The 27,119-nt window shown below is 39.1% G+C and overlaps 1 protein-coding gene across 1 annotated transcript in view; it reads right to left on the bottom strand.

Annotated features, from left to right (window-relative positions):
* The window catches only part of Gucy2c (guanylate cyclase 2C), a 74,910-nt gene that overhangs the window by 19,329 nt on the left and 28,462 nt on the right, over positions 1-27,119 (bottom strand). The window contains exons 11-19 of the mRNA XM_046436109.2: positions 19,736-19,817; positions 17,121-17,226; positions 12,914-12,976; positions 12,286-12,357; positions 11,751-11,855; positions 4,666-4,752; positions 3,409-3,541; positions 1,060-1,197; positions 306-394 (exon numbers count right to left, since the gene is read on the bottom strand). Of these exons, the coding sequence (XP_046292065.1) occupies positions 306-394; positions 1,060-1,197; positions 3,409-3,541; positions 4,666-4,752; positions 11,751-11,855; positions 12,286-12,357; positions 12,914-12,976; positions 17,121-17,226; positions 19,736-19,817 (875 nt within the window). The remainder of the gene's footprint in view (positions 1-305; positions 395-1,059; positions 1,198-3,408; positions 3,542-4,665; positions 4,753-11,750; positions 11,856-12,285; positions 12,358-12,913; positions 12,977-17,120; positions 17,227-19,735; positions 19,818-27,119) is intronic.

The following is a 27,119-nucleotide window of genomic DNA, read 5'->3' on the forward strand; positions in this document are numbered from 1 at the left end:
CAGTGACATGTGTCCTAATAGGAAGAAGATTGAGGGAAAATAGACAGAAAAGGAGGAGAAAATGTGACCAAGAGACAGAGGTTGGAATGTGGGCCCACAAGCCAAGGAATGTCAACAGCTACCAGAAGCTTCTGGAAAAGGCAAGGAATGAATCATCCCCTTAGAGCTTGTGGAGGGAGTGCAGCCTTGTCAACAACTTGATTTTAGAACTGTAACTGAATAAGTCTTTGTTGTTTTCACCACCACATTTGTGGTGAATTTTTAGAGCCAGCCAAAGAAATGAATATAGGGGAAGATGTACTCACTTCCAGCTCTTTTTCATCTGCTGTTTCCAGGAAGAGATCTGGGCGGAAGGGTTTCATTCCATTGGAATTTTCCACTCTGAAAATCTTCTCTGATTGGTGAAAATAGTCAAGTTAGAAGAAAGAATACAGCACCATCACCTTCAGAAGGCTTCTTGTGTCCAATACTTTGGCCCCACCCTCCCTAAATCCCTTAGTTATCTTACTTCCCTAGATAGTTCAGAGTTGGCACATAATAAATGCTCAGTAAAGACTGAATGGATGTTTAGAACATAATAAAAAATCTCATGCTATCCTGACTCATGGATTTGTACTCACTACAGTGACAGTGTTCACCTTTTGAGTAAAAATAAGTTGTGTATGTAAAAAAAAAAACTGGAGAATGGAATGAAATATTTTCCTCTGAGAGAATGTGACAAAAAAACTGTAGCTCTTCTCATAGTAAAAACTGAAATATTTGTGTTATCTTGCTAGAGTGATCAGCTCTTTCAGAATCAGAAGGAAAAGCGGAAATTGTAAGGGAAGATTCTATGACCACAACACTGACAGCAATGACGCCTGGCAGGGCACGTTATCCTGTGCTTTTCGGGGACTCTAACTCTTAATCCTTCCAATAACCTTGTAAAATGTGTAGTGCAGATGCGCAATCACTACTTTTGCAGATGAGATATGGTTACAAGGAGATTAGGGCCTCACTGAGCCCAGAATGCAGGTTGGCTGGCTCCCAGCTGGGGCAGGTGAGGGGGTTCAGACTTACCTTTCTGGTCCCGGCAGCTCAAGGTGTAGAAGGTTTCTCTCCGCAGGATGATCTCCTGGGCGATGATTCCAAAGCTGTACACATCTCCCTTCTGAGAGATGTTGGCTTGGCGGAGGTGCTCTGGAGAGGTCCACAGGTCTGTGCATTCAGATATTGAGAGTGCAAAGTTGGGGTGAGCAGCCTCTGGGTCTCCAACCTGCTTTTGCTTTTTAAGTTCTATGCCATCCACCCAGAATACGGTTGGTTTTGGAATGGTGTGGTCCCAAACTTTTAAGGAGTGTAGGTTCATACCAGTGATAGAAGGTAGAATAACACACTTAGCTTTAAAGCTGACTTTGAAAAGTCAGAATTTGGGTGAGCTCATATGGGTTCTCTAAAACAGCTAGGATAATAGTTCTGAAAACCCTTGAAGTCTACCCAGAACAGGGTCTGGTGTGTAGTAAGTGCTCAGTAAATATGTTGAATGAATGCAATAGAATATGAGAGGCTGAGGGATTTAATAACTTATGGTACATATGGAATGAATTTTTGAAAACTGTTATAAGCAAATAAATAAAAATTTATATATTTAAACATTTTATTATTTAAATTATTAGAATTTACTCTCTCTCTCTCTCTCTCTCTCTCTATGTATATATATATATATATATATATATTTTTTTTTTTTTTTTCTGATACTGAGGATTGAACCCAGGGCATTTAACCATTGAGCCACATCCCAGCCCTTTTAATTTTTGAGGCAGGCTATCACTGAGTTGCTTAGGGCCTTGCTAAGTTGCTGAGGCTGGCTTTGAACTTGCGATTCTCCTGCCTCAGCTTCCTGAGCTGCTGGGATTACAGGCGTGCGCCATTGCGACTGGCTTTATATTATATATATATTTAAATATGTAGTTACTGAAAGAAGATAAAAATATTTTCCAAGCATAATATACTGGTGGCCTCCAAGCCAGTTCATGCCCACAGAGGCAGTTTCTTTAGTGTTCCCACAGTATTCTTAAAAAATATGATGTATGTAATTTAATCACATTTTATTATGTTCACACCACTGTAATGATTTACATAGAGTCCATTTCACATGAATAAAATGCCTGTGTCTTAGCACCTAGAGACACCTGTGTTCTGGACACACATTATGTATCTGATTTAGCAATGACAGGAGCATAGAATTAATTCATTTTTCTTCAGCACTCTCTGGAAAGTTTTTGAAATCACCCCACTTCTTATAAATGCTTTGAGATTTTGATATTCAGTAGTTTTAATAAAAACAATACATAGATTCATGTTGCTGGGCACAGTGATGTATTTATGTATTGTTTTAGATTCATGTTTCTGGGCACAGTGATGTATTTATGATGTATTTCCTCATTTGGTTCTCCGACCAAAGTTACATCACCTTTTCGAATTCCAGTCATAAATATTTGTGACTTGTGATTCACTCACAGTGGATTCTAAAGGTTTGAGGTTGTTGAAAAGGTATGTAATCTACTAATACTGACACTGCAGTCATCTGATGAAGGAGATTTGCTCCACTACATCATGAGCCATGTTTGGCACACAGTAGGGCTTCAACAAGAATTTACCGGATTGAGTCCAATATCATTTTATACTTGACAAGACTGTGGAAGTCAGGGCAGAACTGTATTTTTTACTAAGGAAAAACTAAAGAATTGTGAAATTAGAATTAGACACAGAGTTAATTTTTGGATTTAGTAGTAATTTTAGGCAACATGAATGCTAGATTTCTAAGGCTGCTTAACTATGAGTTATAGTAAAGAAAGGATAAATATTTAACATGAAAAACCCCTCACACTCTACAAATCAAGTTACCTTTTTTGACCCACCACATTCTGAAAATGATGAGAATATATTTCATTGAGAAGAGGTTTTTTTTTTCTTATGCTTTATTACCATAGAAGAATGAAAGATGTGTAGCTTTGAAAACGCTTTATATTTTATCTTCTAGGGAAATCTTGTAACTTCTCTGAGTCTCAATTCTGATTTTTTTTAAAAGAAGAGGATTAAACCAGATAATTTCTAAGGTTTCTGCCTGCACTAAACTTCTATATTTTTTCATCCTATTTTGTTTCACAAATCAATAAATTCTTCATGATCTCTCACTGATATCAGGGGACACTCAGCTGAGCATTGAGGATAAGGTCCATAAAGAATATTTGTTTAACTCAGATGGAGAATGAGCCTCTGGTCGCTCCAAGTGTTTGTTTTCTGATCAATATCACTGTTTTCTAACCACTTTATCTGGGCTTGAGAGAAAAAAAAAATTTTTAAGTAAGAAGAGAGAAAAAGAAATGCCAAATGGGAAGCTAGTGAAAAATTTCATTCATTACAAACCTTTCTTTGGAAGTAAAATGGAATTGCAGCCGAAATCGGTGATCTTCACCACCATTCGACTGTCCACTACGCAGTTGGTGGATTTCAGACGACCATGGACCTCTATTTTACTGGAGTGCAGATATGACATCCCCTGCAATTTTTCGGATGACAGGAAAACAAAGAGATGAGACACACTTCAGCTGCTTGATTATTTTAAAGGAAGAAGTGACATTTTGACACTATTTCAGCATAAAAGATAGTCACACTGTCAGATTTTAAATTTAGTACCATTACTTTGGTTTATACATTTTATTAAAACCTTAATATTTTCCTACATATTCTATATCATTTTGAAGTCTATTTAGGCTACAGAGTAGATAACAGAGTAAAAGACCATTGTGTAAAAACTCTGGTTAAGTAATTTTGTAGGAGGCACATGGTTGAGATAAATATAAATGTGTGTTAATATATGACTTAATTGTTTTACTTGCCCGTGATTTGGTTTGTGACCCTGTGTATGTCTCTGGTTCTTTGCTACCTCAATTTTTCAAATATGAATTATAAGTCCTTGTTTTTTGAAGGGGAGGAGCTGGCCCGGATTATTCCTTAAAATTGAATTGGTTTCATTCTGTTTTGAAACAGAAGCGTTTCATTCCTTCTGTTTGAAAGGGGAAGTACAATTTTAGCTCTTGTACCACCCTCTGGTGGCCAGAGGTGTCATAGCCAGAACTGGTTTTCAACCTTTGTAGGAGTGAAATTGTACAAGCAAAAAGGTCATGGTGACATTTTTTGGAACCATACAAAACGGTTTACTCTTGGGACAACTTCATTCTCGAATAAGGCCATGGTTACTGTGTCCGCTTCCTTTTTCATGTCATGTCTGGAAATAGTCATGTCCAAATTTATTATTGCTTCATGTAAGACAGCTGCTTGTACTTCGTGTTTTTTCTTAGAAAGTTGAAAAACTTCAGTGGTCTTCCGTGAAGTTTAATATGATTTTGATTTCTGACAAATCTATTAAAATTTATGCTGACGCCCAGAATACAAAAAAAAATACGACAACAAAAATAATGTAACCAATGTATATGGAATATTTATTTGTACTGGGCCTTGTGGTAAGCATGTGCATGATTTCATATTTTATATTTCATATATGACATAGCTACCATTATCATTCTACAAATGAAGAAATCAATGCATGCTGAGGTTGAATATAGCCAAATCTGTTTTATATTTAATTTTCATAAATGTTTCTTATTTTCATAGGTCTCTTACCTTAGCAATGTCATACAAGACAGAGATCTTAAACTCCCAATCCATGAATGTGCCATCAGGGTAGGAAATTGTGTCATTCAAAACTTCCTGAATAGGAGAAAAGAAAAGAAAGAAAGAAGGTGAGCTATTGTATGGAAGAATGGTTTGGAGAGACTATTATGAGCCAAACAATAATCTCCTAATCATGAGAGCTTGGGATCATGATTGAGTGAGGGTACTTACACAAACATAGAGGGTTTAGCTTAGTACCCACATAGGCAATGCAGTATGTATTTTACATGGTACAGTCTATTGCTCCTAGGGCCATGATGATTAAGAGGGAACAGACAGATGTGAGGTGTGGGAATATGAGGTTAAGGGAATAATAATTCTATAAACTGGGCCCACTGTGCTGACTCCCACTTGCTTTTTTCTTTTAAAACACAATTTACCTGCAGCCCTACCTGTCTGAAGCCAACCAGGATATATGACATTCCTCAGCAAACTACCTATTATCTTCAAATGAAATGCAGGCCCCAAATGTTGATAAGAACTTACCCTGAAGTAGGGGTGGGGAACTTTTGTGATCCTCACATAGACCAGATTCCAGAACTCAATGAGATAAAGATAATTCCCCCTAACCATAAAACCTGTAAGAACAGGTTCCAATGAGAACTGGCCAGCATGGGCCAAAGTGACCTAGAGCTGTCATGCACAGTGGGGACTTGGAAGTCTGATGTTATCATGCTGTCGGTCAAAAGTTAAGAGGTAAACCTGGGTGGGACTCTCTGGAAACTTCCCTGAGACCCCCACTAAAACTAGAGGCAGGAGAGAAGACACTGTGTACCCTCTCCTTTCTGAGAGGACCCATTGTGTCCCTGGAGAGTGTCATCTTTTCCCATTTCGTGTCCCTTTTAATAAGCTTATGCCTGTTACTCTGAGTAACATCTGAAATCTTTCTGGCATGATTGCAAGAACTGGGATGAAGGGGGTGCCTCAGCTATACGGTGGGTCTCTGACCTGTAACAATGATCAAAACAACAACAGTAAATACAGCACAAGATGGAATGATGTCATGAAGAGCGCGGGAAACACGACGTTTAAGGGGCAGCTGCCTGCACAACACCACACATTGTTTACAGTACGACTTCTTTTAAAAGGAGTACACTCTAAAATAGTGATTAAAAAACATACTGTGGTGATACCTAAATCAAGCACATGATCATTTATTATCATCTTCAAATATTATGTACTGTATATAATTCTGTGTGCCCTCTGACTGGCAGCACAGTAGGTTTGGTGACACCAGCATCACTACAAACCCATGAGGGGTGCACTGGGCTGTGCTCTTACAGTGACTACAATGCCACTGGGTGAAAGAAGTTTTTCAGCTCTGTTACGGGACAGCTGTCAGATCTGGGGCCAGTGCGTGGCTGAGCAAAGTGTCATTAGTACATGACTATTTCTTTCCTTCAATGAGAAGCATTGAGTGGCTTTCACCATTAGGGGCCAAGAAATGAGCACACCCCACCTGGAAGGAGAGCTGGGAGCTTGATTAAAACGTGATTGCCCTGCATGCTCCATCTTTCAAAAGTTGGATCAGTACTTTTCTCAATAGCTTAATAGTGCTAAGTTTTTTCTTAGGTTTGCTAAGCCCTCTGTCAAAAAGAGAGTTCTTGGATTTTTGTGTGAATTGTAAGAGCTAGACTTTTTACCTATATTAACACGATGGAGGCTCTATCAAGACACATCTTTGTGTGTGTGTGTGTATGTGTGCACACGCTCCTGCTTGCACCAGGGGTTGAACCCAGGGGCACTTAACCACTGAGTCACATCCCCAGACCATTTTATATTTTATTTTGAGACAAAGTCTCACTAAGTTGCTTAGGGTCTTGCTAAGTTTCTGAGGCTAGCTTTGAACCCACAATCCTCCTGCCTCAGCCTCTTAAGCTGCTGGGATTACAAGTGTGCACCCCTGCATCTAGCAAGACACATCTTTTTAATAAAGTCAATAAGTAATTGTCATTCACAGTATATACAGGATCCTAAGTGATAACCTAACAATACTTTCTTATTTTAGGAAAAAGCTCAATTTGACCTTTAGTTTTAATTTAGGCACTGTAGCCATAATTTCTAAGAAAGTGTCTGAAGTCATTGACCATTTCAGATGAGACCGGCTGAACTGTGGGTACTAGGGAGTTAAGAGAGGAGAGCCATGAGCACACAGCTCTCTACAGTAATTATTTCCCTTTCTATCCATTCTTTACCTTTATCTCACCATTCACCCATCCTATCTTGCTCTCATCAGACAAATTATAAAAAGTGTATTATTCTGTTTGACTATGAAGGGAATATATACATAGTATAGAAAATATGAACAAAATTTACAAAGTATAAAAAAGGAGAAAATAAGAATCACAGCTAGTTGCATCATCTAACTTGTTCTCATTCTGGTATTTCCTTCTATTCCTCTCAATGAGCATTTACATAAGGTATATGTACTATGTCTTACAAAATTGGGACCATAATATATATGTAGGTTTATGTGCTGTTTTCTCATCAATTTTATTAGGTGATCTACTTATTTCCTTAGAGATAATTGAGTGTATACAGCAGGCCCTGAGTTTGGTGCTAAGATTACAGTGGGCTCTCTTAGAGCATTCATGATCTGGTGGGGGAAACTGACACTCGTAAAATAACTGTAATAAATGTGAAATTATAAATATGATAAGTACTATAAAAAGGGGCTACAAATCTGAGGATTGACCCCAACACTCTGGGAATTTGTTATGTAAGTCAAAGATGTTTCCTTCAGAAAGTGTGAGTAAAGCTGAGATCTGGACACAGTAGGGAAGCAAGTTCTATGGAGAGAGAACCGCTCGGGCAAAGTCTCTCATGTGGATGAGAGATGAAAAGTCTGAGGGTCCTATTATCTCAGCACCATTTACTAAATTACCCTTTCACCAAACTTGACAATATACTAATGCTATTCTTGGACCATGTATTTTTCTTCCATAAATCATGTCTTTATTCATGAGCTATTGCTAGACTGCTTTTATTATAACTTTCTGGCAAGTAGCCTCTCATTATTCTTCTTTGTTAAAATGTTTTGTTTATTATTGCTCTTTTATATTTTTTCCTGATGATCTTTGTTAACTAAAAAACAAAAAGGAAAAAAAAAGTCTGCCTTTGATTGGAAATTCTTTGTTTTTAGAATTTATATATTTCCATATAAATTACAATCTGTCGTAGGCGAATAAACTGGCTCTATGAAAATAGCCCTGATTTAAGTACTTGCAGACTCTATGGTGAAATGCTCCCATTTGAAATATTTTCAGCCACCAAGAATTCAACACTGACTAGTTAACAAATTCCTAAATATTTAACAATCAGCTTTGAGCTAGCACATGTTGAATGTCTCTTATGTGAAATGCTTGGGACCAGATGTGTTTCATATTGTGGATTTTTTCCCCCAATTTTAGAACATTTGTATATACATAATGAAATATCTTGGGCATAGAACCAGCTTGCTATGTAAATTTATTTATCTTCCATGTATATCTAACACCAAAGCAGCAATGTTCAGAGGTGAGTCTTTTGAGAAGCGATGGGATCTTGGGGGCTCTGACCTTATCAATGGATTAATCCTCACTAGTGGATTACTTGGAGTTGGTGGAAACTGGAGTGGGGGGGGGCATGACTGGAAGAAGTAGGTTACGGGGGTCATGCTCTAGAAGGGTATTTCTTGTCCCTACCCCATTCCTTACTTTCTTTTTGCTTCCTGGCTGCCATGAGGTGAGCACCTTTGCTCTGCCACACCAGTGATTCCACCATGATATCTGCCCTTACCACAGGCCGAAAGCAATGGAGCCAGCGACCATGGACTGCTACCTCTGAGATCATGAATCAAAATAAATCTTCCCTCTTTAAATTGATTTTCTCAGATATTCTGTCTCAGTGATGAAAAGCTAACATGGTGAGCCTCTTCACCACTTCAAGATAGGGACTAATTGCTGGAAAGAATCAGCTACATGATTACAGGGTGGATATTTTGGCCCTGTCCCTCCCCTTTCACTAACAGGGAGGGGAAAGGGCTGGAAATAGAGTTAACTGTCAATGGTGGATGGTTTAATCAATTGTGGCTAAGTGATGGAACTTCCCCCAAGTCCCCTGAGTGAAGGGGTTTGAAAGCTTCCAAGTAGGTCAACACATCTACAGGCCAGGAGGGTGGCACAACCCAAGTCTCTAGGGACAGAAGTGCCTGTGCTTGGGATCTTTGGGAAGTTGCCCTAGGTATTATGAGAAATTGCTGTGACTCCATTTTTGAGAAACCGGCCTCTACCTCAGAGCAAAGCCTGTCCAAGGAAGGGGGCATGACCCTTGTCCTTGGAAAAACCCACAGAGCACTCCTAGGCACATACCCACCCTGCTGAGTTGTTTGTCTGCAAATAACAGAAGAGATCTGTGGCGCCAGGTGTCCCTGACTCAGTTAGGCTAGGGGAGGACCCGTAGCAACCCCCTAACAACCTCCAATCAGCATGAGACAGGGAAAATACCTGGGATGCCGGATGATCCCCAGTAGTTTATGGTGGTTGATAACATGTTGGGAAACCATGAAGTTTAGCACGTATACCCCTCATGGCCTAAACCAATCAGTTCAAAGGAATCCCTCTCTTGTACTAACCAATCACCCCTACCCAACTTGTTCCTGCCAGTGAATGTGCTAATCAATGTTAAAAGTTGTTGTTTGAGTTTCTCTCAGTGTGGAATGATTTTCTGTGTGATGTTGTGACACACAGAGTATCCCCCCAAAACCTATAAAATCTCACTGAACAAAGGACCAGGACTCACTCCCTGGGACCCGCTGCGTTGGGAACGGTTGTGAGTCCAGGTTTCAGCTTGCAATAAAGACTCTTGTGTGATTGCATCGGATTCGGTTCCTAGAGGTCTATTGGGGTCCCATGAATCTGGCATTACACTTCATCTGGCTGCTTGTCTGTGGTCTTTATAATATACTTTATAATAAACCAGTAATAGTAAATAACTATGAGTTCTGAGTCATTCTAGCAAATTATCAAACTCAAGAAGGGAGTCATAGGAATGCCTAATTTTCAGCTGGTTGGTCAGAGTACAAGAGGCCTGGGACTTGCAACTGGGGTCTGAGATAGGGACAGTTGTGGGACTGAGCCCTTAACCTGTAGAGTTTGATGCTAACTCCAGGAGTTCATTGAAGAAAACTGAACTGAACACCTAGTTAGCATCCAAAGAGTAGAAGAACTAAGTGGCTTTTAGGATGAAAAAACTTTATGTATCTTATGTCAGAAGTGTGAGTGAAACTGGTTCACAATTGGCCTACTTAAAATTTTACTTTTTGAGTCAGATCTTCATGATTTTATTACTTCTGAAGTTTTTATTTTCAAAGATATTATAATTTAGTAGCAAAGAAGTGTTTTCCACAATTATAAGCATGTTTTCACTGCTTTTATTATTCCTACTTTTAGGTATTTGTATGTTTGTTTTAAAAACCACAATTAGAAGTAAGAGGCTTGTGTGTTTTCATAGTTTTTAAAAAAAAAAACAGTGCATTTTTGAATTTTATTTTGTTTTATAATGATTGATATTGATATTGATATTCTTCCCCTTAGGCCATAGTTGTTAGAATCTAAGTTTTGAATAACTACATTATTTACTATTGTTTAAGAAAGAGTCACATTTAGAGTTACAGTTTTTTTCTTTGAGGATAGATTTTGGTTTATGCCACATTTTTGGAAAGCTAGTGTTCTTGCTTTTTTGTTTTGTTTTTTGTCTTGTTTTGTTTAAATGAAGCCCATTAAAAAATTCATAATTTCCAAATTATTAGTTTTGACAAAAATTATTTTTTAATTTCATTGAGTTATGAATATCTGGACCTCTTTGAAGTTACCAAAGCTTCTTAGGAATTTGGCTTAGGAATTTGGCTTTGTTATGAGGACATGAGGTTCCTAAGAGGTACTGAATATAATCCAAAGGCAGGGCTACCCACACATCTTGATTTTCTTGGTCCAGTTACACTTTGTGTCTGTTATTCCAGGATCATTATTATAACACCCCTTCACTGTCAAAGTATCCTGATAAATCATTGGGTCACTCTACCTTTGGGCCCTCATGGCACATGCCCATAGACCGTTCAGTCTGGTTCAGGTGTATCAGTGTCCCTTGAAGTCATTGTCCCACAGTCCTTCCTGCTCTTGCCCCTTTCAATCCCTGTTTCTGTTTGACACCTGACTCTTGTGTTTTGCAAATCAACTGTGCTTGCCCTTCAGAACTATGTGATGATTTGACACTCTTTGCTTAGTGCTTGGTTCTTCCTATGAACTTTACTCAGTCCTGTCGTATTCTTCTTTTTGCTTTGGACCTGCTCAGCCAGAATACCTGACCAAGGCAACTCCTGGTTATCTTCAGTCCCCTCACAAGGAAGAGCAGGTAGGAATTTAGACCAGAGCAGACCAGGACTTATGAACAAGTCCTCTTGTGCTTATTTGGTGCTCTGATAACAACTATCCATTGATCTTTCAATACAAAAACAAGTGTAAAATATAATGTATTTGAGTAAAATTCAAGTAAAATATAATGTATTTGATCCAGGTGTGATAGCACACACCTGTAATCCCAGCTACTCAGGAGGCTAAGGCAGGAGAATCAAAAGTTCAAGACCAGCCTCAGCAACTTAGCAAGACCCTGTATCAAAATAAAAATTAAAAGGGCTGGAGATGTAGCTCAGTGATAGAACACCTCTGGGCTCAGTCCCCAGTAACTGCCCAACCTGCCCAACACACACCACAAATTGTATTTTGAAGTAACCACTCACTTTCCTACTTCTGTTCTCTGTTCCTTTTTCTCCCATCTACATTTCTTTTCCGAATATCTTTTGGCTTCTTTGTAAAGAGATTATAGGATTGATTGATAAAATCTGAGGAATCTAGTTTGAAAAGTATGTGGGTCTACCAACTTTTCCTGATAACTCTACAGTATTATCCCCCTGGGAAAATATTTTTTAAAGATCTGCTGATTTTTTTTTTTAATATGGTTGACTTCTTAGGAAATTGAAAATGATGCTGGTTTCTTACCCGGAGGGATCCTCTCTCACAGTATTCGATCACCCCAAAGATCCTGGAGTCAAGCTTCACTGTGCCATAGAACTTGGTCAGGTTGTAATAGTCAGTCTGAAGAAGCTAGGAGAACATGTGTGTTTATAAAGCATATCAACCAGAAAACGGAACCAGAGAAAATATTCATATGCTAGCAAAATGTGTTTCTTTTGGGAAGATGCATTGCTCTTAATAAATTGAATGTCAGTACCCGTTTGTTACTACATATTGTGTTACATCTTATTCAGCAGTCTTTCCTTTGCTAGCAAGGTGACTTGAATACAAATGTCACTACTTTCAAATAATATTAAGGATGTATTTTAGAACATACCAGCATATTTCCAGAATTTTTACAATGTAAAATCTCACCCTCCAACATCTCTAGGCAGAGTTTTCAAAAAGTAGCTAAGTCATTCATTTCTTTCTCATAAGACATTTCTCCACAGGGGACCTCTGTGTTCAGGGAAAATGGAATGAGGTTAATTCTCAAGGGGTTGAAGTATAGGACACATACCTTGTTCAGTTCTATCTTCTGTTTCTCATTGAAATTGCCATCACTGTGCTTGAGATCTTTGAGGATCACTCGCTGCAAAGATCAATTGAATTAAGGAGTTACTATTGCAATGTAATTCCTCATATAAATGGGTATTATAATAATTTGTTCCTATGTCCTATTAGACTGTAAGTTTTTTTGAGCAGTGACATTTGATTGTTGTTTATATCCCTGGTGTTTAGGACCTGGTGTTTAGGTTTGTTTGTTTCTTGCAAAATGACTAGGGGAAACATGAAGATGGGAGGAAGATGGGCAAGAAGATACAAAACTCCCAGATGGGATTCTCAAGAATGAGCCAAAATACAATATTAGGGTTGCCCTCAGTGCTCTGAATCTATTTCATATTTATGTTTCCCTCCAAATAGTTAACTTATCCTTTGGCTCCCCCAGGATGTTGAGTTTTGTAACCTTCAAGCAGAACCCTGCCTATCCTATGAAGCTCTACAAACGGCCCTTTGAAGCAACCTGGGAAACATCCCCCCCCAAACCCCTCACCCACTATCCCCCTAGCAAAGTCAGGGCTGGGACAGTGATGACTCAGAACCTACTCCCAGTTAGAGTTCAGAGAAGTGGGGGAGACTGGAGTCACCTTTTTGTCATACTTGCATTGTCGAAGTCTCTGGATTGTATCTCGTCTCTTGTCGTCATCAATCTGGCACAAGAAAAGGCTAATTATTCCAGAACTTCTTATTTGTCCCATTCACTGCCAGTCAAAGGCTGAGAGGCTCTTCCAGCTGGGCTGTATCTGCTGTTTGCTCAACAGCTTGCTGGGCAGGATCCCAGAAACACTGTGGTAACTGACTTGTCTTTCCCTCCCACTACTCACTCCGACCTCTTCTTCTCAGTATTGATTATATCCTCCTTAACACTGGGTTCTCCTGGCTTTCTCTCCTCAGCCATGGATTTTCTTTATTCCTTCTTCCCTTACCCTCCTCCTACGGTGAATTATTGTCCATAGTATAGACAAATGCTCTTAGGGAATGGTGCTAAAGGAAGATGCTATGCATTTATTTCAGTTGCAAATTAATGCTTGAAAGTCCAAGTAGCAGTGCGCATGAGGCACATGGGCCAGGTGTGTCTAAAGAGATGCAGTCCCAACAATTCTGGGTTCTGCGCAGAATTGTCAGATCATCTGATTTGTCAAAAGAAGCTGGATTTTTACATGCTATACCATGATATTTATATGCTGGCAATTGATTTTTAAAATGTTAAATACTGAACAACACACATACAAACACTGATACCTGTGGGCTAGATATGGCTGTTGGTTTGCCAGTTAAAGATTTCCAGTCTCAAGACAGAGGAAAGGTTGGGAACGAGTGAATATTTTAGTTTGGTTCTTAAATCTGGTATGTATGTTTATCTTTGTTAAAATTTACCTTACAAGGACATCTTGAAACTTGAGTGAAATATATCAAGGTCCAGTCATGATTCCTAACACCATGCAGATGAATAAATATTGAATCTGCTAAGGCCTAGACATGCCCAGACTAGGGATTGAACCCAGGGCTTCATGCATGCTAGGCAAACACTTTCCCACTGAGCTACACCCCAGCACAAACTTTTTAAATAACAAAGTTCTTAATTGTCTTTTAGGCAGTCTCTGAAATCCACTGAAGGACAGTTTGAAACCAGCTTTTCAAGAATGCACTGGTGCAGAAGTAGCCAGCTCATCAGGTCAATGACCTCAAAATCCCCCACAGAATGTGATAATCACCCCCCCCCCAAAAGAAATACATGGCCTGTGAAGAGGCAGGTTGACTGTTTTGTTTATAGCTGCCAAGACTCTCTCTTCTCAGCAGCTCTCTCCTCTCTCTTCTTAAAAATTGCCCTGTTACTCATAAAGATCTGGGAGGCAGATCTGAGCTGATATCTCCTGGTTGCCCTGTCAGTCTGCAGCAATCAAAGCCTTTTACTTTTGCATATACCCAGTGCCTTCTTATTTTGGTTTCTTTGCGTATTGGGCAGCAAGCCTGTGCTAGGTGCCAACATCAGTTGTTGTTATTTTTTATTTTACAAATGAGGCATAGAAGGGTTAAATGACATTAAATGCTACATTAGAAGACCAGCAGAGGCTAGGCTGCTTGTCTTCTTGTCTAGTGTTCTTTTTACTGTTTCTGACCTCAATGAGGTCATTTAAACTACTTGAACCTCATTTCCTAACTCTGCAATCCTTATTCAGAAGGGTACTTGGTGATCAAATTAGACATCATTGGTGAAATTTTTCTTGCAAGCTAGAGGATCCCAACTCCTCTTTCACTGGGGATTGAATCCAGGGGCACTTAACCACTGAGCCACCCCTAGCCTCTTTTTATTTTGAGAGAGGGGTTCACTAAGTTGCTAAGGCTGGCTTTGAACTTGTGATCTTCCTGCCTCAGCCTCCCAAACCACTGGGATTACAGGTTATGGGCATGTGCCTCTATGCCCAGTAAGGATTTCTCTTTTTATTCTAAAATGAGATATCATCATCTTTATCATTCTTTTCTGTTTTTTTTTTTTTTAATCATTCTTTTTCTGTTTTTCCTGACTTCTCTTTGTCTGATTCTCTGGTCTGGCTTTCTATGTTAGTACTGGGATATTTGACTATTATCTCATCCTTTAGACTGACTTCCTTTTTTCTGTCTTCAGAGAGTATCCCAAACTTGAACTATTACCTGTCTGGTTGTATTTTCCTCTCATGCTGACCTTGAGTTTTCTCCCTGTTCTGTCTGATTCACAGCATCTGATGAACTCTCTATATAGCCCTTTCCCAGTCTTCCTTCTCCCTAGGCTATCTAAACTCAGGGCAAGAATGATACCTCCATGCTAGGAACCATTTCTGACTTCCCTCCTTTGAATTTACTGTCCCAAAATTTTATTGGGTATTCCTGTGAGTGACTAACCTGATAAATTAACTATTAAATATTCTGTACTCAAAAATTCTGCAAGAAACTGGCAATGGATGATGCCTTCTACTGCTGGAAATGTTTAGATTTTAAGAAAACACACAAAGATACAGTGTTTAAAGGTTAAACCAAAGGATCAAAGTGGGGTTTTGAGGCAGTAGAGATTGTTTCCTAGGTAGGGTTTTGCAGAGGTGGAACATGCAGGAGCCTATCCAGGTGTCATCTCAGAAACAGGAGCACTCACTTAAAAATCTCCTCACCTACTCCTAGTGTTAAACAAAATAAGCAGGAGGTAATTGACCTGAGGCTGCCTGAGCATTTTGAGTTCCTATGTAACAAACCACAATCTAACTTACATCATCATACGTAAATAAACAGAAACCTTATTTAAGAAAACGTTTTGGTAACAAGTAGCTGAGTTTCAGCCAATCACAGGCAGCCAACTGATCAGACCATGCTCAGATCAGGCAAACTTCTAGCAATAACCAATGAACTTATTTCTTTGTATAACCTGTGAAAGCTCACTGCCCACACTGCAGAGTGCTCTCTGACTTTCTTTTGGTTTTGAGTGTTTCCCAATTGATGAATCATTTTTTGCTCAAATAATAATCTGCAAAATTGAATCTGGCTAAAATGTTTCTTCTACCAGCAGGTACTTCTAGTCAGTCATTTCTGTCAGCAAATTCTCTCTTTGGAAGTCAATTAGTCTTGTGGTTCTTTGCACCTTACTGTGAATTACTGCAAGCTTGATTCCTCCATGACACTTGTATGAGATACTTGGTCCTTGGGAACACAGTGTTTAGGAGTGAGGTTCAGAATGCAGCAGAAGGGTCACTTTGGAGCAAGGAGCATTTCTGAAGGAAGGAAGACCTCATCCATGTTCAGTTGTGAGGGGATATGAGCTCTTAGAAGGCCAAGTGCAGTACTTGGGGTAGGGTGTCAGGGGCTGGTAGAAAGGGGTCAAAGATAAACCTGGCTGAACTTGCTGCTTCAAGTTCTCCTCTGCTGATTTTGGGCAGGGAGGCATTTCAAACAGCACTACCTTATCAGGTTGGTCCTACTATGAGAAAGTCTACAAATGCCCTTATGTGAAGGTCCTGGGTCTCCATTCCTTCTTAGTATACTTTGATATAAAGACCCTTGTAATTGCAGTATATAGGTGTTAGGATCTTAGACTTCACAGACACACTGGGTTCAAACTGTAATTGTTTCTGAAATTCCATCTGTTACCTCAAGGGCTCAGGGAAGATGGGTTAAAGTATCTGCAATGTAATAGTGTTCAGTTAAGTGTTAGCTATCATTATTTGTAGTAATCTTACTCACTCGCTATAGGTGACCCTGCACTGTTTCTTAATACTTTGGTCTTCAATTTCCTTATCAGCAAAGTTATGATTATAAAGCTCAACTCACTGGTTCATTGTGAGGAGAAGATGAGAAACACAGGTCTAGCAACAACTGCAGTAAATGGGGTGAGTTGTTAATAATGGCTACTGATTATACTTCCTGGTTGGGGACGAATTTGAACAAATATCAACAGAGGTCTCTTTCTTCAGCAATGAGCAAGGTAAGTGATAGGTCCTTAGTAGAAGTAGATTAGGTTTGGGGGAATTCAAATGCCTTTCCCATTCCTATACCCCTTCCATGACAAATTCCCAGCAAGTGCATGTCTTGTTTCTCGTGGGTCAGATGCAAAAACCCAATAACACTCTGTAACTCAGCCTCCACTGAAGTGTTCACTGGACGACATTAGATCAATGAAGAACAAGAGAAATGGGAGGTGGAAAAGTAGAAAGCATCTAACTTTTAGATTCTAGCACAAACTAAGATTGGACCATTTCCTACCATGCTGCCAAAGTCTTGTCAAACACCTGGCAAACTGCACCATTGTCCAACAGGTAAGGCAGGCCTTACCTTCAGGCTGATTTGGTTGGTTTCATTGTTTTCCAGAGGAAAGATATTTTCAGAAGGAATGTGGGACCATTTTTTCTGACGAAGTTGATTATCTCTTTTATATTTTCTGTGGAAGGAACAGAATCAGTTGATAGGTTTTATTAGTGTCCATGCTGTTCAGTTTCTGAACACCAGGAGAAATTTAGGACCCTGGTTTTCTCAGGCAGACATGTGTTGAGGAAGACTAGCTCAGTGGTGAGACTCTCCATGCCCCAAACTGGCCAGTGCTGGCCATTAGTGGACCCAGAGGAGGTTTCATGGACTTCTATGTTCTTTTGAGTTTGTTTCATTTTACTTTCCTTGATCCTTCACTATAATAAGGGGTCTGAACCGATGACATGGAAACATGAGGGAACAAAACAGAAAAAAAAAATCAAAACTGATAGCCTTACATGGCAGAAATGTTCATTTTTAAACCACCAATGAAACACACCAGATTCTAAGTAAGCCAGTTCCTTTTACACATCTGTGCCTGATGTTTAGAGAAAATGGAAGAGCACAGAGACAATGCAACAACATGTGTCCTAATTTATAAAATGTTAGAATCTTGTCTGCACATGAGGAAGAATTCTTGAGTTTTGAGGAAGGCTCACTTTCAGCTTTACAGATATTGCCAAATTGTTTCCCACAGTGGTAGCACCAATTTACCTTCCCATGTTGTTAAGAATATTTAGTATTGTTAATTTTTCCCCTTCTCTTTATGATGTATGTTAATGGTGTGTTAGTTTTGCTTTAGTTTGCATTTCCTTGATTACTAGAGAGATAATCTTTTCTAATATTTGCTACATATTTTATAGAATATATAGAATTATAGAATTATGTAGAATCATTTACTTATAATTTCTCTAATATTTTTTATTGTGCAATTTTTTCTTTTCTTTTTCTTACTAACTTTTGTGAGTTCTTTATGTCTTCTGAAAAACAAGAAAATACCTTCTCACAGTTTATTTTTTTAACATTGCTTTATGGAAAATTTTTATTTTACTAGGGCCATATTTGTAGAGTTTTCTTCTTCGACTTTTTTTTGATCTATGACTGAATCACACTTTCCCAACCTGACTTCATAAAGTCATTTCCTAAATTTCTTCTATGTTCTGAAATTATTTTTTCACATGCAGATCTTTTTTTCTTTCAGTTTTGCTACCAGGGATTAAACACAGGGGTGCTGAACCACTGAGCCACATCCCCAGCCCTTTTTTTACTGTTTATCTTGAGACAAGTTCTCACTAAGTTGCTTAGGGCCTTGCTAAATTGCTGAGGCTGGCTCTGAACTCATGATCCTCTTGCTTCAGCGTCCCAAGTCACTGGGATTACAGGCGTGCACCACCACACCCAACCTATTTTATGTAGTTTTAATTTCACTTTTTACTTGTGGGATGCCTACTGTAATATTACCTCTGTAATATAAGCAAATCCCTATACTTGCTTGAGTCTCTGTAATCAATCGTCTTTTCCATTGACCTATTTGTCCCTGAATACCTTTTTGTTTTTTAGTCATTTGACAAACTGCACCTCATCTTTTCAAGTTCGTTTATAATGCCTTTCTCATACTTTCCTAAGCAGAAATCATTATTTTCCTCCTATGCTTCCATCCAATTCTATTAAATACACATAAATAGCATAATATTAACCAATTATTTTTACAGTAAGACTGGGAGCATGGAGAATGACTCTTGAGACATCAAAGGCAGCCAGGCTTCCATCTCTGCACCCATGGAGACTCTTGGAGCTCAACGAGCTAACTGTCATTCATATTGAATTAGGGATTCTATAGGCCATTTACTACTTTTCTTGTTATATTGGAAGAATACATGAATGACAACCATTTGCCTGGTCTCCTAGAGGAGACTCTGGCCATGAGGAAGTCTTCTTTCTGCTTCCCATGCTTAGAAACAATGGGAATTACTTGTTACTTTTGTCTTGCAATTTGCTCCTCTCTTAAGCTGACTCTCATTTGGACTTGGTTTCTGAAGGAAATTTTGGCTTCTGCTCATTCTTGATTAAATGGTCACACTGTCTATTGTGTGTATTTCTAAGCAATACGGTTACAGGAGCCCAGCTCTGCCTCTGGATTGAAGAAAACAGCCCACTTCCTTCCTGCTAAAATAGGAAATTTGGAATAGATGATTTCTAAATCCTCTAGCAACCTAAATATCATGTAGTACAATGATTTTAAAATCTCCCACAATATGCCAATAAAACAGTGAGAATAGCTAGTTTCATTTACATAATGCTTATTATATTGCACTCTGTATACATGACCCATTTCTAATTCTCATGGCAGCTCAGAGAAAGAAACTGAAGCAAAGTAACTTGTTTAAGTTGTTAAGTAATGTGCTTGAGACCTCATAATTGGTAAATCACAGAACTGGGTCTGAGTTCAGGCATTTGACTCCAGAGCTCTAATCTGCCCCCCAGGTAATATTCTGTCCTTATGTAGTCTTTGATGCAGAATGCCTTCATGATCTTAGATCTGTCTAGAGATCTCCTTGTGAGCATGTGTGAACAGCAGAGTCAGATCTCTGCCTCCTTCCTCCTCTGAATGAGGAGCATTCTGTGGCAAGGAGGGGAGATACCTCAGCACCAGGAGAGCAATGATCAGGACCAGCACCACTATCCCTGTGAGCGTGAAGACAGCAATCATCAGGATCTGAGGGCCTATGGCAGGAAAGAGTAGAAAATGCATTAGCAGGATCTTTGAGAAGAGAATGAAAACATTTCAAAGATTCTACTTGGGGAAGGGACAGAGAAAGTCCTTTTGAAAAACATTTTTTTATTAATTGTTTCTTTTTTTTAAAATTTTTTATTGTTGGTTGTTCAAAACATTACATAGTTCTTGATATATCATATTTCACACTTTGATTCAAGTGGGTTATGAGCTCCCATTTTTACCCCATATACAGATTGCAGAATCACATCAGTTACACATCCATTGATTTACATATTGCCATACTAGTGTCTGTTGTGTTCTGCTGCCTTTCCTATCCTCTACTATCCCCCCTCCCCTCCCCTCCCCTCCCCTCCCCTCCCCTCTTCTCTCTCTGCCCCCTCTACTGACATTCATTTGTCCCCCTTGTATTATTTTTCCCTTTCCCCTCACTTCCTCTTGTATGTACTTTTGTATAACTCAGAGGGTCTCCTTCCATTTCCATGCAATTTCCCTTCTCTCTCCCTTTCCCTCCCACCTCTCATCCCTGTTTAATGTTCATCTTCTTCTCATGCTCTTCGACCCTACTCTGTTCTTAGTTACTCTCCTTATATCAAAGAAGACATTTGGCATTTGTTTTTTAGGGATTGGCTAGCTTCACTTAGCATAATCTGCTCTAATGCCATCCATTTCCCTGTAAATTCTATGATTTTGTCATTTTTTAATGCAGAGTAATACTCCATTGTGTATAAATGCCACATTTTTTTTATCCATTCATCTATTGAAGGGCATCTAGGTTGGTTCCACAGTCTTGCTATTGTGAATTGTGCTGCTATGAACATCGATGTAGCAGTGTCCCTGTAGCATGCTCTTTTTAGGTCTTTAGGGAATAGACCGAGAAGGGGAATAGCTGGGTCAAATGGTGGCTCCATTCCCAGCTTTCCAAGAAATCTCCATACTGCTTTCCAAATTGGCTGCACCAATTTGCAGTCCCACCAGCAATGTACAAGTGTACCCTTTTCCCCACATCCTCGCCAGCACTTGTTGTTTGACTTCATAATGGCTGCCAATATTACTGGAGTGAGATGGTATCTTAGGGTGGTTTTGATTTGCATTTCTCTGACAGCTAGAGATGGTGAGCATTTTTTCATGTACTCGCTGATTGACTGTATGTCCTCCTCTGAGAAGTGTCTGTTCAGGTCCTTGGCCCATTTGTTGATTGGGTTGTTTGTTCTCTTATTGTCTAATTTTTTGAGTTCTTTGTATACTCTGGATATTAGGGCTCTATCTGAAGTGTGAGGAGTAAAGATTTGTTCCCAGGATGTAGGCTCTCTATTTACCTCTCTTATTGTTTCTTTTGCTGAGAAAAAACTTTTTAGTTTGAGTAAGTCCCATTTGTTGATTCTAGTTATTAACTTTTGTGCTATGGGTGTCCTATTGAGGAATTTGGAGCCCGACTCCACAGTATGTAGATCGTAGCCAACTTTTTCCTCTATCAGACGCAGTGTCTCTGATTTCATATCAAGCTCCTTGATCCATTTTGAATTAACTTTTGTGCATGGCGAGAGAAAGGGATTCAGTTTCATTTTGTTGCATATGGATTTCCAGTTTTCCCAGCACCATTTGTTGAAGATGCTATCCTTCCTCCATTGCATGCTTTTAGCCCCTTTATCAAATATAAGATAGTTGTAGTTTTGTGGATTGGTTTCTGTGTCCTCTATTCTGTACCATTGGTCCTCGTGCCTGTTTTGGTACCAGTACCATGCTGTTTTTGTTACTATTGCTCTGTAGTATAGTTTGAAGTCTGGTATCGCTATACCTCCTGATTCACACTTCCTGCTTAGCATTGTTTTTGCTATTCTGGGTCTTTTATTTTTCCATATGAATTTCATGATTGCTTTCTCTATTTCTACAAGAAATGCCATTGGGATTTTGATTGGCATTGCATTAAACCTATAGAGAACTTTTGGTAATATTGCCATTTTGATGATGTTAGTTCTGACTATCCATGAACAGGGTATATTTTTCCATCTTCTAAGATCTTCTTCTATTTCTCTCTTTAAGGTTCTGTAGTTTTCATTGTATAAGTCTTTCACCTCTTTTGTTAGGTTGATTCCCAAGTATTTTATTTTTTTTGAAGATATTGTGAATGGAGTGGTTGTCCTCATTTCCATTTCAGAGGATTTGTCGCTGATATACAGGAATGCCTTTGATTTATGCGTGTTGATTTTATATCCTGCCACTTTGCTGAATTCATTTATTAGCTCTAATAGTTTCTTTGTAGACCCTTTTGGGTCTGCTAGGTATAGAATCATGTCATCTGCAAATAGTGATAATTTAAGTTCTTCTTTTCCTATTTTGATGCCTTTAATTTCTTTCGTCTGTCTAATTGCTCTGGCCAGTGTTTCGAGAACTATGTTGAACAGAAGTGGTGAGAGAGGGCATCCCTGTCTTGTTCCAGATTTTAGAGGGAATGCCTTCAATTTTTCTCCATTCAGAATGATGCTAGCCTGAGGCTTAGCATAGATTGCGTTTACAATATTGAGGTATGTTCCTGTTATCCCTAGTTTTTCTAGAGTTTTGAACATAAAGGGATGCTGTACTTTGTCGAATGCTTTTTCCGCATCTATGGAGATGATCATATGGTTCTTATTTTTAAGTCTATTGATGTGGTGAATAACATTTATTGATTTCCGTATATTGAACCAGCCTTACATCCCAGGGATGAATCCTACTTGATCATGGTGCACAATTTTTTTGATATGTTTTTGTATCCGATTCGCCAGAATTTTATTGAGGATTTTTGCATCTAGGTTCATTAGAGATATTGGTCTGTAGTTTTCTTTCTTTGAAGTGTCTTTGTCTGGTTTAGGTATCAGGGTGATGTTGGCCTCGTAGAATGAATTTGGAAGTTCTCCCTCTTTTTCTATTTCCTGAAGTAGCTTGAAAAGTATTGGTATTAGTTCCTCTTTAAAGGTTTTGTAAAACTCTGCTGTATACCCATCCGGTCCTGGGCTTTTCTTAGTTGGTAGTCTTTTGATGGTTTCTTCTATTTCCTCAATTGATATTGGTCTGTTTAGGTTGTCTATATCCTCCTGACTCAATCTGGGCAGATCATATGACTTAAGAAATTTATCGATGCCTTCACTATCTTCTAATTTATTGGAGTATAAGGATTCAAAATAATTTTTTGATTATCTTCTGTATTTCTGAAGTGTCTGTTGTGACATTGCCTTTTTCATCCCGTATGCTAATAATTTGAGTTCTCTCTCTTCTTCTCTTCGCTAGCATGGCTAAGGGTCTGTCGATTTTGTTTATTTTTTCAAAGAACCAACTTTTAGTTTTGTCAATTTTTTCAATTGTTTCTTTTGTTTCGATTTCATTAATTTCAGCTCTGATTTTAATTATTTCTTGCCTTCTACTTCTTTTGCTGTTGTTTTGCTCTTCTTTTTCTAGGATTTTGAGATGAAGTATGAGATCATTTATTTGTTGGTTTTTTCTTTTTTTAAGGAATGAACTCCAAGCAATGAATTTTCCTCCTAGAACTGCTTTCAATGTGTCCCATAGATTCCGATATGTTGTGTCTGTGTTTTCATTAATCTCTAAGAATTTTTTAATTTCCTCCTTGATGTCTTCTATAACCCATTGATCATTCAGTAACCTATTGTTCATTCTCCAAGTGATATATGCTTTTTCCTTCCTTCTTTTATCGTTGATTTTCAGTTCCATTCCATTATGATCAGATAGGATGCATAGTATTATCTCTACTCCTTTATATTGTCTAAGAGTTGCCCTGTGACATAATATATGATCTATTTTTGAGAAGGATCCATGTGCTGCTGAGAAAAAAGTGTAACTGCTTGATGTTGGGTGGTATATTGTGTACATGTCAATTAAATCTAGGTTATTAATTGTGTTATTGAGTTCTATAGTTTCCTTATTCAACTTTTGTTTGGAAGATCTGTCCAGTGGCGAGAGAGGTGTGTTGAAGTCTCCCATGTTTATTGTATGGTGGTCTATCAGACTCTTGAATTTGAGAAGAGTTTGTTTGATGAACATAGCTGCACCATTGTTTGGGGCATATATATTTATGATTGTTATGTCTTGTTGGTGTATGGTTCCCTTAAGCAGTATGTAGTGTCCCTCTTTATCCCTTTTGATTAACTTTGGCTTGAAATCTATTTTATTTGATATGAGTATGGACACTCCTGCTTGTTTCCGAAGTCCATATGAGTGATATGATTTTTCCCAACCTTTCACCTTCAGTCTATGTATGTCTTTTCCTATCAAATGCGTCTCCTGTAGGCAGCATATTGTTGGGTCTTGTTTTGTGATCCATTCTACTAGCCTGTGTCTCTTAATTGGTGAGTTTAAGCCATTAACATTTAGGGTTATTATTGAGATATGGGTTGTTCTTCCAGCCATATTTGTTTATTTATGTTACTAAACATGGTTTGCTTTCCTCTTTGATTATTTTTCCCCCCTTTACTGTCCTACCTCCCACTGTTGGTTTTCATTGTTATTTTCCATTTCCTCTTCCTGTAATGTTTTGCCAAGGATATTTTGAAGAGATGGTTTTCTAGCTGCAAATTCTTTTAACTTTTGTTTATCGTGGAAGGTTTTAATTTCATCTTCCATCCTGAAGCTTAATTTCGCTGGATACACAATTCTTGGTTGGAACCCATTTTCTTTCAGTGTTTAAAATATGTTATTCCAGGATCTTCTAGCTTTCAGAGTCTGTGTTGAAAGATCAGCTGTTATCCTGATTGGCTTACCCCTAAATGTGATCTGCTTCCTTTCTCTTGTAGCTTTTAAAATTCTCTCCTTATTTTGTATGTTGGGCATCTTCATTATAATGTGTCTAGGTGTGGGTCTCTTATGATTTTGCACATTCGGCGTCCTGTAGGCTTCTAGGATTTGGGATTCTGTCTCATTCTTCAAGTCTGGGAAGTTTTCTTGTATTATTTCATTGAATAGATTGCTCATTCCTTTGGTTTGAAACTCTGTCCCTTCCTGTATCCCAATGACTCTTAAATTTGGTCTCTTGATGTTATCCCATATTTCTTGGATGTTCTGCTCATGGTTTCTTAACAGTCTTGCTGAGCTGTCTATGTTCTTTTCAAGTTGAAATACTTTATCTTCATTGTCTGATGTTCTATCTTCTAAGTGTTGTACTCTGCTGGTAGTATTCTCAATTGAGTTTTTAAGTTGGTTTATTGCTTCCTGCATTTCTAGGATTTCTGTTTGTTTGTTTTTTATAACCTCTATCTCCCTGTATAGTTGATCTTTTGCTTCTTGGATTTGTTTATGTAATTCATTGTTGAAGTGATCTTTCATTGTCTGATTTTGCTGTCTGATGTCTTCCTTGAGACTCCAGATCATCTGAAGCATGTATATCCTGAATTCTTTATCTTACATTCCATCTGCTGCAGCTATTACCTCTTCTAACGTTGAGTTGACCTGCATTGCTTGTGGTCCTTTCTTTCCTTGTCTCTTCATACTGTTCGCTTTCCTTTCTACTTGGTGAAACTGTTGTGCTATTGAATTTTCCCCCTATATATTTATATTGGTCTTGTATAGTTGCAAAGTCTCCCTCGCAGGCGCGGGTGGCGGCTCTGCCCCTCCTCCAATTGGGGCAATGTGCCTACCACGCCGGCAGGCCGCTGGGCCTGCTCTGCTGGTCGGTAGCAAGTCCGCCTACCTTGCAGGCACGGGCGGCGGCTCTGTCCCTCTGCAGGCTGCTAGGCTTGTTCTGTCGGTGGTCGCAGTTCTGCCTACTTTGCAGGCGCAGGCAGCGGCACTGCCCCTCTGCAGGCCTCTGGGGCTGTTCTGCCAGTGGGTCGCAGGTCTGCCTACCTTGCAGGCGCGGGGGTGGGGTGCGGCTCTACCCTTCCTCAGGCCACTGGGCCTGTTCTGTCTGTCGGTTGCAGGTCTGGCCTGTTCTGTTGGTGGTCACAGTTCCGTCTACCTTGCAGGCGCGGGGGGAAGGGGCGGCTCTGCCTCTCAGCAGGCCACTGCGCCTGTTCTGCCGGTGGGTCGCAGGCCCTCCTACCTTGTAGGAGTGGTTGGCAGCTCTGCCCCTCCGCAGGCCACTGGGCCTTTTCTGTGGGTGGTCACAGTTCCGTCTACCTTGCCGGCGCCGGGGGACGGGGCGGCTCTATTAATTGTTTCTTGGTAATATATGTCCTGTGTTCCAGTCCTGAAAAAAGCAGTCTGGCATGTGTCCAGGGAAAGCAGTTTAATTTCAGCTCTCATTGAAGTCTATATTTCTCTTTTATCTCTAACAGGAATCACCAAATGGTTATAAGAACATAAAGTGGTTTCCAGCACACAAATAATTGTGGGAGTAGAAGCCTACCTGCTGTCCTTGAAACCAATATACCCCAGGAGGTTTCACAGAGAAGAAACAGACAGTTATTTTTTAAATTCAGAACACATGTTGGAAGAAGAGTCAGTGTAGACTGTTAAATGACAGCATTGCATGCTGGTTCTTTCCAACCTCTCTGGGTTATTGAGGTAGTCAGTGAGGAATGTGATTTTTGTTATTAGAACACTAGTGTATGGGTGGATGTATTGTATTAAGTAGATGGAGTTAAGTTGAGAGATTCTCAGAAAAGTTAGTGGGAAAATGTGGCTCCAACTCCAGGAAGCATTGAAGCAGAGTCTGAGAATGTGAAGGCCTATGCCTGGGAGGAGAAGGCCCACCATCATAAAACCATACAGAGAAATCATGGCTCACACAGCCCACAGTGATTCCTGTTGGGAAAGGAAATCCGTGGGTTCAAAATGGAATGGATTCCAAAAAATAGAATGTGTAAGAAGCTAAAAAACAATAGAAATATGGTTAAGACACAATTCTTTCTACATAAAGAGAGAGAAAAATGAAGGGAAGAAGGAAAGAAAGGAGGGAGAGAAGAGGTGCCCCAAAGAGAAACTCTCAGGGAAAAATGTTCAAGAAAGGCATAATCCAAAAATGAGACAAAGTCAAATGAGGCCTGATTTTGTGTATTTTAAAAAGGAGAGACAATTCTTTTTATTTTGTGTGGTATAAAAGAGAAGCTTTGGAATCATATATAAAGAAATGTTATCACAGCATAATATTTAGCTTTGTATAAATATTTACGTCATGATAATGATGAAAATGTTTACTTACTTCAATTTATAGAATCAACTTATAGGTAAAGACTAAAGAACTATGATATGATTGCCAAATAAATATTAACAATCTTGATAAATTAAAGAAAAATAAAGGAGAGAATGGGAGATGGAAAGAGGGTAGAAGGAATGATTGGGGAACTTTTAGCTTCATCTCA

This window comes from Marmota monax, unplaced genomic scaffold, assembly GCF_021218885.2.
Source record: "Marmota monax isolate L192 unplaced genomic scaffold, Marmota_monax_Labrador192_F-V1.1 WCK01_AAM20220418_F8-fsc00012, whole genome shotgun sequence".
NCBI classification, from domain to species: Eukaryota; Metazoa; Chordata; class Mammalia; order Rodentia; family Sciuridae; genus Marmota; species Marmota monax.